Source organism: Ictidomys tridecemlineatus, chromosome 3, assembly GCF_052094955.1.
Source record: "Ictidomys tridecemlineatus isolate mIctTri1 chromosome 3, mIctTri1.hap1, whole genome shotgun sequence".
Taxonomy (NCBI): Eukaryota; Metazoa; Chordata; class Mammalia; order Rodentia; family Sciuridae; genus Ictidomys; species Ictidomys tridecemlineatus.
The window spans coordinates 213,695,765-213,707,036 of record NC_135479.1 but is presented as its reverse complement, the minus strand read 5'-3'; the positions used below and the strand labels follow the sequence as shown (position 1 = coordinate 213,707,036).

The window sequence follows — 11,272 nt, the reverse complement described above, 5'->3', positions numbered from 1 at the left end:
CTCCTGGCGTGAGTGGACAAAGGTGCCTAACCAGGGGAAGATGAGGCAGCTGGTTGCTTGGGAGCAGGCTGGTCCGCACGCTGGTCCCCCCACGCTCACGTCTGCTGTTCAAGTTGTGGTGAACTCTGTCGCACTGGATACCTCCGTAGACACCCGGCCGCAGATGCACTCACTTCTGCGCCCCACTCCCAGGGCCTGGTCTCTCTTGGAGGAACTCGGAGCATCTGGAGTCCTCAGCAGGAGGCTGGCTACTGGGTGACCTGAGTGTGCTGCCCTGCCGTTGGGGAGGGGGCATTTCTCTGACAATGAATATAAAGAAAATTAAGGCCAGACTCGGAGGCGTGCCTTGCTCTGCTGGCTCAGGCCCTTGGACAGCCCGTAGGTGGATACTGGCAACTCTCCTGGGGGACCTGCTCTAACCTGCGGGTCTCTGCGGTCGGTGTGTCCTTCACACTGCCTCCTGTGAGAAGGGGCTGGGTGTAGCTTGGCGGGGGGCTGCTCACCTCCCTGCAGAAGGCCCCAGGTTGCCCCTGAGCATCTGAACATGATGAGTGAGTAAGTAAGTGAACAGGAAGTAAGGGATGCGTCTGCACCGCGGAGGGTGAGGAAGCTGGGCCGGAGGGAAATGGCCCACAGGGACGTCCTGTCGCCGACATTTTCCCTCAGCAAAATCAGGGGCAGACGGCAGTTTGCATCCACGTTGTTCATCTAAATGAATAAAACGGAATGTGCTCTCTGAGGGCTGCAGTCATCCTGTGAACGTGCCGTTCTCACTCATGAGATGCTGGTATCAGCCCACCTTCCAGGAGCGCCATGCCTTTGACCTTGGACCTGGCAGACCGTGGGCTCCCAGAAGGCCTCAAACTCACGTTGACAAATCCCCCAGCTCCTGCCGCAAGGCCAGCGTTCAGAGGCTCGCCGTTTATCAGGTGTGGCTCAGGTGCTTGCTGCCGGGGAGCTGCTGAGAAAACGCACCAGCTGGGAGACGCCCACTGTTACCTGCTCTTGGGTCTTGGCAGGTGACGTGCTGGTGGCACCAGACTGGCAGTGCTGATGGCAAAAGCAGGCCTCTGGTCATCTCCCAGTCACAGAGGTTGGGACCCTTTAGTGAGACTCTGGGGAACAGCTCTGCAACATACGCCAACCCCAGCAGCTCTGTGTGGCTTACGGCATGTCCTGACCCCTGGAATGAGGTCACTGGGGGGTAGGAGACGCGGCTGGGGTGGTGGCAGAGAAGGTTAGGCAGGCTCTGTGACAGATGACTGACCACGGCACCAGCCACGGTCTTCCTCACTCCAGTTATGGCTGGCGGGGCTCTGACTAAGCCGTCGCTCCTTCTATCGAGAATCTGGTTGCACATCTCTTAAATCTGGGCTTGAACGTATGACTGCTTACTCTGGCCAGGTAAGAAGCGTGGCGTGTGTGGGACTGGACAAGCACTTGGGCACGGGGGCTTATGCTCTCTGGCTGCTGAGAGCCCATTACCACTGTGAATGGGCACAAGGCTGCCACAGGAGGGCCACATACATGGCTGACACTGAGCTGACATGAAGCTAGTGCCAGGCCTGGGGTGAGACTGTCCAGACAACCCACTGCAGCTGACCTGGGCCTGGCAGAGTCCACAACCAAGGACAAAATCTATCTAGTTAAAGCGGTGGGCAGCAGCTGTCACAGCAGATCAGCTCCTGTCTTTCCCAGGGCTTTTGTGCAATCCCAGCAGAATGAAGAGTCCAGATTGCCTGGGAGCTACCCCAGGCACCCGTTCTCCCCTCTCCAGCCTCCCTTCAGTGAGAGGCACACACGGCACTGAGAAGCTGTAGAGTTTGGGATGCCCGTGACGCAGCAGTGGCTGACAGATACACCCTCCATTCATATCCAATCCGTCCGTGCAGAATTTCAGGTCTGAATTTGACTAAGCAGATTATGTGAGGTCATGGTTTTTTCCCTTGGATTCCATCTCCTGGTTGATCTTTTCCTTCTTGCCCCTTTCTCCCAGTCACAAGGTGCCCAGAACGCTGCAGCTACCCTGGTCCTATCAGACAGAATTAGTGGCTGCTCCCTGCACCTGCTGATGTTCCCTGGCCCTGTCACTCATGCTTTGTCACGGGTGCATCCTGCTTGTTTGGGGAAGCCTGACCAGGAGGGAGAGCTAGCTGCAGATGTGATTTTAGTTTACAAAACTTGAAGAGGTGGAAGCCGGTGTGGGAGGCTAAGGCCTAGAGAGTGTAGGGAACAGACCTGAGGCCTGTCCACTGTCAGACCCAAGGAAGGGACCTCCTCTGGGAAGAGGGTCTTTGCAAATGCAGCCAAGTTGAGGCGAGTCAGCCTGGAGCAGGGCTGGCATCCTTCTAAGAGGAAAGTTGGACAGACACACAGTCAGAAGGCCCTGGAGTGGCAGGCAGAGACTGGAGTGGTGCTGCCTTTGCCGAGGGGCGCCCCAAGATTGCTGGGAACTTCTTGGGAGCCAGAAGAGTGGGGGCATCCTCCCCTGGAGCCTGCAGAGGGAGCGTGGGCCTGCGGTCCCTTGATCCTGGACTCCTGTTGGAGAAGAGGCTGTGTCCAGCCTCTGAGCTTGCGGCCTTGGCCCTGACAGTCCTGGATGCCAACACGGGAGGTGCATGGGCCACACGAGTCATGAGATACCCGTGAGGATTCAAGCTCAGCCTGCCAGGCTGTTGCAGGACAGGTGGCTTCTGGGTGACCCTCTGCCCTGAAGGCCAAGCTGACCCAGCACACAAATGATGAGTGTGGCCTGGAAGTCGGAGGAGAGTGGCTGGGGAAGTCGGGGAGGCCGGCTCGGGCCCCGCAAGCTTCCCAGTGCTTCCACCGAGGCTGGCAGGGCCTGTCCGGGGCAGCAGGTGGAGTGTGAACGGAGGAAGGCTCGGCACGTTTCAAGTGCTCGGAATGCTGCCTCTGTCACTCCCGCAACAGTGTGGCCTGCAGAGATGGAGCCCGTGGAGCCCTAGACAGTGCGTGTCAGGGGCTGTGGGCCTGGCTTTGGTGCAGGAGGGGCACGTGGGCTAGGTCGGGGTGCCCTCCTGCAGCAGCAGTTAGAGCAGGTGTGGGCAGTGGTCCAGTTGCTGGGCCTCTTGTTGTGTCACCTGGCAGCTGGCAGAGCCAATGCACTTGGATTGGGGGCAGCGGAAAAAAATTAGTTTTAATAAAAACAACAGAAAGTCCAGAAATCACGATGCCCCAACCCATCCTCAGAGCTTGCGCCAGGCCTGGTTGCCTGGTCTCACTGCTCCAAAAACCACCCAACTGCCTGCCCGCCCGGTCTCCCTGGGCATCGGTGCCTTTGCTCTTAAACGAAGCCCAGATGTTCCTTGTTTTCACTGCTCACCGAGCCAAGGAGGAACACTCACCATACTTTGATCTTTTTGGTTTCCTGTCTCTCCACTGGGAGCAGGGCTGAGGGAGTGATGTGTGCATGTAAATGTACCCACGTGCCCACGTGCCCACACGCCCACCAGTGCGCACACCTGCGAGGGTACCCACTTTCTCACAGCCACTCAACTGGCACCGTGAACTTTCTTCTGTTACGCGATTCTTCAGGTTGGCAGTCCCACATCAGATTCATTGGTTCACCCAGCCAGTGTTGAACTCTAGAATGTCGCAGCTACTGAGTTTGGAGAGGACAGTGAAACTCCACGTCCCTGAGACTCCCTCCAAGTGAGGCAACAGTGAGAGCGAGCCTAGGCTGGAACGTCCAGCTGAGCCCGTTCTGAAGGATGCTGGCTTCCTCTCACATGCTGGGAATTGGGGCAGGTTATGCTGTCCGCAGAGAGCTGTGGTGTGCACCCGCCAAGTGCCTTGTGGGTCACACAGTGGGGCAAGAGGAGCTAAGTGAACACCTTGCTGCTCTCTAATCTAGCAACCTAATGCAAACCCCACCCTTTGGTGACAGCAAAACAGCCTGGCGGAGAGGGCTGTGCTCGTCCCCTGCACAGAGCCTCAGAGGGAGGGCTGAGGTGCTGTTTGCTAGCCAGGTGCCAGAGGCGCAGTGTGAAGCAGGTGCCCCGTCCCATCTGTGGCCACGGGCCTTCCTGTGGTGGCTCGCATCCTGCCTTCCGTGTCTTCCTTGATCTCTCAGTAACCTGTCCTGAGGCCCTGCGCGATTGGGCTGGGGACAGTACACCAAGGTTTCTCGAGGGTGCTCAGGGTCCCCAGAAATGATGTTCGGGTGCCTATCTGCATAAAGGATTTGAGCCTCCCCAGGTCACCCAGTGCACTGTTCTGGTGGCACCTTGAGCTGTGATTCCATGGAATAAAGCTGCTGTGTGCTCTGTAGCCAGGTGGGGACCCATGTCCAGGAGCTCCTGGGAGGCGGGCCGACCCCGCGGTGCAGGGGCTGGGCTGGAGGCTAGAACTCTTCAGAGCTGGAAGCCAGGAGAGCCCCACGCGGGTTTCCTGCCCAGGAGTGAGCAGCCTGGCTGGGTAGGGCCTGCAGCAGGGCGTGGACAGGCTGAGTCAGACGCGGCCCTCGGCTGTCCACGGGCGGCCCTTGTTCTCACTGCTCACCATGCCAAGGATGGACCCTCGCCATACTTTGATCTTTTTGGTTTCCTTTCTCTCCACTGGGAGCAGGGCTCAGGGAGTAAGGTGTGCATGTAAATGTACCCACGTGCCCACACGCCTACCAGTGCGCACACCTGCGAGGGCACCAATGGTGGCCCTTGCAGGGCACAGCAGGAGCAGAGGACACACAGCTGGAGGGACCTCAACAGCAGGAAAGCCAGTGTAGGGTGGCAGCTGGCTGGTGGACAGCGCTCCCAGTTCTGGTAGTAAAAGCCCTGGACAGGGCCACCTCCTTGGCCTTGGGCTAGGGGTTGGCCACTTACCTTAGAGTGTGAGGAGGAAGCTAAAGCCCAGAAGGGGAGCGGCCTCAGGGGTGCTGGTCCTGCAGTGCCCACGGGGTAAGGAAAGGCCCCGCCCGCAACCCAGCACTTGAGCCGTGTGTGGGCCGCAGTGAGATGACCACGTCCTCCCCTGGAAGCTTGGCCGTGAGCGTGTACAGCAGAGGGCTTTGCCATGTGTCACTTCAGGACCCTGAGACGGGGGTTGTACCCCATTGCCCATGAGGGTCCAGTGTGTGGGCAGGGCCCCTGTGCAGGGGACCCAGAGGAGGTGGGGTGGGAAGACAGATGGGGGCCCGGGAGAAGGAGGAGATGGAAGGCCACAAGCAGAGGTTGGAGTGGTGTGCTTGGAATGGGAGAGGGGCCACGAGCCAGGGAACGTGGGTGGCCTCTGGACGCAGACAAGGGCTCGGACGTGAACTTCCTCTGCTGCCTCCATAAAGGACCTAGCCCAGCAGAGCGGCACCTGGAATTCTGAGCCCACCTCTGTAGGAGAGTCCACTGTGGGCAGCCAGCGTGGGGATGTGGGCAGGGTGAGGGAGTCACTGGCCGCATGGGTGTGGGCTGTCACAGAGCACAGCACGGGGACCCCAGGCCACAGCATGTGCCTCTCGCGGCTCCAGAGGCTGCAGCTGGAGATGGCCAGCGGCTCTGGCTGCGGGTGGACCTCCCTTTCCAAGCTGCCTTCCTCCCTCTGTGTCCTCCTGGTAGCAGAGGCCGAGGCAGCTCCCTGGCACTGATGCCATCCCCGAGGCGAAGCCCCTCCAGGGCCTCACCTTGCAGGAGACACATTCCGTCACAGCAGCGTCCCAGGGGACCAGCTGGGAACCAGCAGCACAGAGCTCAGGGTCAGGGCGGAAGGAGCTCCGGGGTCAGCAGAGAAGACAGGCTTCCAGGAGGAAAGTGAGCAGAGGTCGGAGCTTCAGAACAGGGGAGCTAAAGGGCTGTCAGGCATTCACAGGACAGCTGTCCTCCTGGGCAGCAACACAATGCAAACTGACCAGCGCAGAGGCACGGGGGACGCTGAGCCGTGGGCCGGCTGGTAGCAGTGGTGGAAGGGTGGCACGTGGTGCCAGTCCTCACAGCCTGGCGGAGTGGAAGTCCCATGCTAGGTGGAGAGCCATGGGCAGATCTGAGAGCTGAGGGACGGCGGGAGGGTGGGGTCAGCCTGGTTTTGGCAGGATGGTTGTCACGGCTGTGAATTGTTCATTTAATGATTTAAAGCATCCCTAATGCCAAAAAGGCACTGCTGGACAAAAACTGGCATCTGTGGTTCCATTAGTGACCCCAGGTAAGCCTCCCTGTCCCTGTCCTCCTGGTGTGGGGGAGGAGGTCCCCCGTCTTTCTTGTGCGGAGGGGAGGGGTTCCCTGTCCTTCTGGAGGTACAAGTCTGGGATCAAGGTGTCACAGGGCAAGGCTGCTGCTTCTGAGGCTTCAGGAAGGACCCTTCCCGCCTCTCCCAGGGTCCAGGGTCACCAGCAGCTGCAGTCCAGGTGTCTGGACCCCTGCCCTCATTCGTGCATTGGAATCAACCCTGGTGTGACAGTTTCAGGAGGTGAGCCTGTGGGAGGGGACCAGGTCATGAGGGTGGAGGCTCTGTGGTGAGGATAGTGTCCTTCTGAAGGAGGCCCGGAGGTGGCCTCGCTCTGCACCATGGACCAGGAAGCAGCCTCACCAGACATTGAGCCTGTGGGCACCTGGGGTTTGGACGTCCAGCCTCCAGAACTGTGAGCCACCCTTGCTGTTGTTTGTGAGCCGCACAGCCTGTGGTATCCGATGAGTGGCCGGTGGACGCCAGTGACCCTCAGCCTCTGATGGTGTGTATCTGGACTTGTCTCTGCCCCCGCCTTCCACAGCCTTCTCCAGTGGACTGAAAGCCCTGCCAGGCTCGTGCCTATCTTCAAAATAAAATAACATTTGCTTACTCATTAAAGGAAAATCTTGGAAATTTAGACACTAGAGGAGAAGGGGGCAGTGACACTCCCCAGTGGTGTTTCAGACCCAGCTTGACCGCAGAGCTGAGCACCTGGGCTCAGAGGGCCCCGAGCTTGGCTCAGTGACCCGACCTCAGGGCTGGGCCGGCCAAGTCAGCGGTCCTCGGGTGGCCGGAGCTCGCAGTCATGACTTCTGTTTCCGAGGGTGTCTGTCTCTGAGGGCCTCTCAGTCCACAGCCACGTGCTGCTGGAGTCTGCCGGGGAGGAAGCCGCGGGCCTGCCCTTGGGGAGGAGGGTGAAGCCCTGGGCGTTTCCTGGGTTCCCCTCCTGGCCTCGCGGCCCCTGAGATGGAGGGGTGACTGGGGGCTGCATGGGGGCCGGTGTGCCATGGTGCCCGTGCCTAAGACCTTCAAGGGCTCCCCAGGATGGGGCCATCTCCCCATGGCAGGCAAGTCCCAGAGAGAGGACAGCCCTGGAGGCCGGTGGCATCTTGGTGCCCAGTAGGCAGTGGTTTGTGATCAGTCTGCGTGGGTGGCCATATCCAAGTGCCCCAGCCAGGACCAAGCAGCAGGCACACCTCTCTTACTCTCCAGGAGGCTGGAGACCCAGGTCAAGATGTGTCCACGCCTGGGCCCCTCTCTGTGGCTGGCAGTTGGCGTGCTCCACCTGTGTCCTCACAGGGCCGTCCTGTGTGTGTGCGTGTGTGTGTGTGTGTGTGTGCGTGTGTGTGTGTGTGTGTGCGTGTGTGTGTGCGTGCGTGTGTGTGTGCGTGTCCCAATCCCCTTCCTGGGAGGACACAGTCGCATTCGCTCAGGGCTGTCCCAAGGACCCCATTTTACCTCAGTCACCTCTTTAAAGACCCTGACTCCAAGTCCAGTCACATTCTGAGGGACTAGGGGTTGACTTTCACGTATGAATTTTGGGGGTGGGTGGGCTGATGCACACTGTGACCCCAGTGACTCCAGAGGCTGAGACAGGAGGATCCTAAGTTTGAAAGTGGCCTGGCCAACTTAGGAGGCTCTGTGTCAAAATTTTAAAAGTGACCGTGGGTTCACTGTGCAGTACCAGGGGAACTTTGAGGGGGACCATGCAGCCCGTGACAAGGGCTCCTCCACTCAGGGCCAGGCTCTGTCCCAGGCGATCTCCTGCGTTGTGTGTTCTCACTGTGAGGAGTTCTGCCAAAGGCGGAGGAGAGCTTCCCCCCGGCTGCAGGGGCCTGTGGGACCTGCTGCTGCCCACTCTCTACCTCCCCTTGGAAGGATCGGAGCTCCCACAGTGGACTCTGGCACTCCTGCCCAAGGACCAGGGGGACGCTGGCCCCAGCGCCCTGGCCCACCTCGGCTCGTCATGGGCAGCAGCCCTCGCCATCTGAGCCGTGGCTCCATCTCTCCCTAGACAGACTGGTTCCAGTCTTATGGGTCTCCTGTGGCGGTGGGCTAGGCGGGCAGCTGGGTGGCTGGCCACACGAAGCAGCTGCTGTCCTGTACCAGGGCAACCTGGCGCAGGTCCCACGACCCACATTTACCTGGAGTGGGTGTTCTGTGTGTCCGGTGTGCGCCCGACCTCAGGGGACTGTTTCTGTGTCGTATTTCCCATGTGACGTGGTGACCAGTGGCAGCAAGTGAAGAGGACCCGGGCTCAGCTCTCACAAGCGAAGGGAGCTGGGCAGGGTGAGCACAGAAGCAGGGCGGGGCGCTGGCCACGGGGCACTGGCCATGGGATACTGGCCGGGATGAGGCTGCTCTCGACAGAAGAGGGGAACAGGGGGCCGGGCCCTGCCTTCCCAGGGCAGCATGTGGCAGGGCCCAGCTTGGAGGGTGACGCTGCAGAGGCAGATTCGTTGGGATTGGTCAGGTTCAGTCTTGGACATGCGCAGCATTCCCCGAGTCTCTGGGGGCAAAGCATTGGAAACAGCGTCTCCCTGCTGCTGGCAGGGACCAAGGCCATGAAGGTGTGGTGGTCACGCCAGCACAGGTGACAAGCTCCTGCAGGGCCAGAGTCTGGCTGTGACAGGCAGTGGCCGGACAGCAGCCCGGCAGCGGTGGTCTCCTGGCTGCTTTGCTGTTCGTGCCCTGATGTGCACCTGGGTCTGGCACCTGTCCCCTTGTGCTGGCTGAATGCCAATGTGGGGCAGGAAGTCCACCGTGCAGGCAGGTTGGCACCGGCCACTCAGGAGCAGCTTGTTTAGTGCTCCCTGGGAACAGGCCTCCAGGAGTCTTCCCTGAGCCTGCCTGTCCGCACACTGGCTCCTCCTGCTGGACCTGTCCCCGGGGCTGGGGGCGGCCCTGACCTGGGCACCTCCTCTGCTGTACCAAGAGTTCCCTCGCCTCTACTGGCGAGCGTGGCCGTGGACTGCCCTGCACGTTTGGGTATCTGGGGGGCCAGGCTCTGGGTCTCTGGGTGTGCAGACGACCGGGGAGGATGGGCCTCTGTCCTTGGGGATTGTGGGCATGCTCTGCCACGGATTGTTCCCGGTGGGCTTTCTCTGCAACGTGAAGGTTGGGGACCTGTCACCGGGAGCAGTGACTCAGGCTCCTTGTCCCCACAGGCTCAGCCGATGGGGCAGGAACTGCCCCGCGTGTAAACACTTGAAGAGAGGCCTCGGGGGAGCACTCGTGGGGAGCCCGATGCCCCCGTGCCAGGTCCTAAGGCCACGCTGTCAACCAAGAAGCTGACCCTCTGCAGACTCTGCCTAGAGCTCCCCTCCCTGCCAACTTGCCGTCTGCGGGTTTTGTGTTCTGGGACGTGGTAGAGGCTGAGCCCAGAGGAAGTGTGCCGCCCTGCAGAGGCAGCTCCTCGGAGCTCATGTGTGGCTTGTCTGGGAGTGCACACGCATTGCCTGTGTGGACGCACATGCGCACACGTGATGGTGTGCATCCTGCCCTCTGCATCGACAGCATCCATATTCTTGTATAAAATACATTTGGGAGGCGCTGGGGTTGTAGCTCAGCGGTTCAGCACTCGCCTAGCACGTGCAGGGCCCTGGGTTTGATCCTTAGCACCACAAAAAAAAAAATGAATGAATGGATAGAATAAAGGTCTTGTGTCCAACTACAACTGAAAAATAAATATCTAAAAAATATTTGGGTGGCTGAGGCTGTGGCTCAGTGGTAGAGCGCTTGCTTAGCACAGGTGAGGCTCTGGGTTCGATCCTCAGCACCACATAAAAACAAATAAAGACTTAAGGTTTTTTTTTTTTTTTTAGTTGTACTTGGACACAATATCTTTATTTGTTTTTATGTGGTGCTGAGGATCGAACTCAGTGCCTCATGCTTGCTAGGTGAGCGCTCTACCACTGAGCCACAACGCCAGCCCCAAGGTTAAGTTTTTTAAAAGAAACTTATTGGGGATATGGCTCAAGTTGTGCGCTCACCTGGCATGCATGAGGCACTGGGTTCGATCCTCAGCACCACATAAAAATAAAAGATATTGTGTCCACCTAAAGCTAAAAAATAAATATTAAAAAAAAGAGAAACAGAAAAAACTCACATCTGTACTGACTACGTACATTTTCCCTTCCTCCACAGATGTGCATTCGCGATGTGTCAGGTGTTACTAGCCATCTAGGGGTGCCCAAAGCTCGGCTTATGCAAGTGGCCTTTTAAGGTCAGTTCTTTAGAATGGAGGCTCTTGGGGTGATTTTGTCCCTCCTCCAGGGGAGCAGAGCTGGGCACACAGCCCGGGGTGGGGCTTAGAAACCTCTGTTGGCTTTTCACAGTCCAGGAGTCGAGGCATGGACTGGTGAGTCTGTGGTGAGTCACATGGGGGTAGTGAGTCTGAGCAAGGTCACCATGTGTGCCACGGTCCCAGAGGGTTGGCCGTCCTGGATGGGCACAGGGCTACCCAGAATGCCTCCAACGCCTGTCCCCAAAATAGGCACCATGGAAAGGGGATCTTTCCTGCTGTGATGGAGACCTCTCCCCAGCTCCCTGAGAGTGAGAGCCAGACTTGGCTCCCGAGGTGTGCACCTGCCTCCATGGTGCTCCCACACAGCCTGTGCCGCCTCACCACCCTGCCCAGGCCCTGTGCAGGCCCCTCGTGGATCAACGCCTTTCTGCTCGTGAACACAGGAATGTGCACGGCCCCGCACTCTGGCACCACTCTGACATTTAATGCAGAATTTACACGGACGTTTGCATTACATCACACTGGTCAATGGGTCTGAGATACATCTGTTGAAAAAGCAGTGTCCTTTGTCTCCACGTGAACACTTGGGAAGCAGGCCGGATACACAACTCTACCAAAGAAAAAGTACAGTACCCATTTCTGTATAAGAATATATTATTTAAAAGACAGTTTAAAAATAAAAATTCTGTACAGCATCATGAATTCCTTTTTTTTTTGATCAGTGAACAAAATGGTTCTTAGAAAACGTGGCCTGGAGATGCCTGGCGCAGGGCGCGACCCCGGCCCAGGCATCCTGTGGAGCTCCGCCGCCCTGGACAGTACCGCAGCTCTTCCGCTTCCTTCAGGAACAGTCTG

At 58.7% G+C, this 11,272-nt stretch overlaps 1 protein-coding gene and 1 long non-coding RNA gene across 14 annotated transcripts in view; one reads left to right on the top strand and one right to left on the bottom strand.

Moving 5' to 3' along the window:
• LOC144376526 (uncharacterized) overlaps nucleotides 1-11,112 on the top strand; it is a 23,295-nt gene extending 12,183 nt beyond the window's left edge. For both annotated transcript variants that reach the window (XR_013437088.1, XR_013437087.1), the window contains 2 exons: nucleotides 10,318-10,396; nucleotides 10,667-11,112. This is a non-coding gene — a long non-coding RNA (uncharacterized LOC144376526). The remainder of the gene's footprint in view (nucleotides 1-10,317; nucleotides 10,397-10,666) is intronic.
• The window catches only part of Pde9a (phosphodiesterase 9A), a 59,989-nt gene continuing 59,597 nt past the window's right edge, over nucleotides 10,881-11,272 (bottom strand). For 6 of the 12 annotated variants that reach the window (XM_040287078.2, XM_078044703.1, XM_040287083.2 and 3 more), the window contains one exon: nucleotides 10,881-11,272. In XM_040287078.2, the coding sequence (XP_040143012.2) occupies nucleotides 11,072-11,272 (201 nt within the window). In that variant the 3' untranslated portion in view covers nucleotides 10,881-11,071. The other 6 variants (XM_013357812.4, XM_040287081.2, XM_078044705.1 and 3 more) reach the window with 3 other exon arrangements.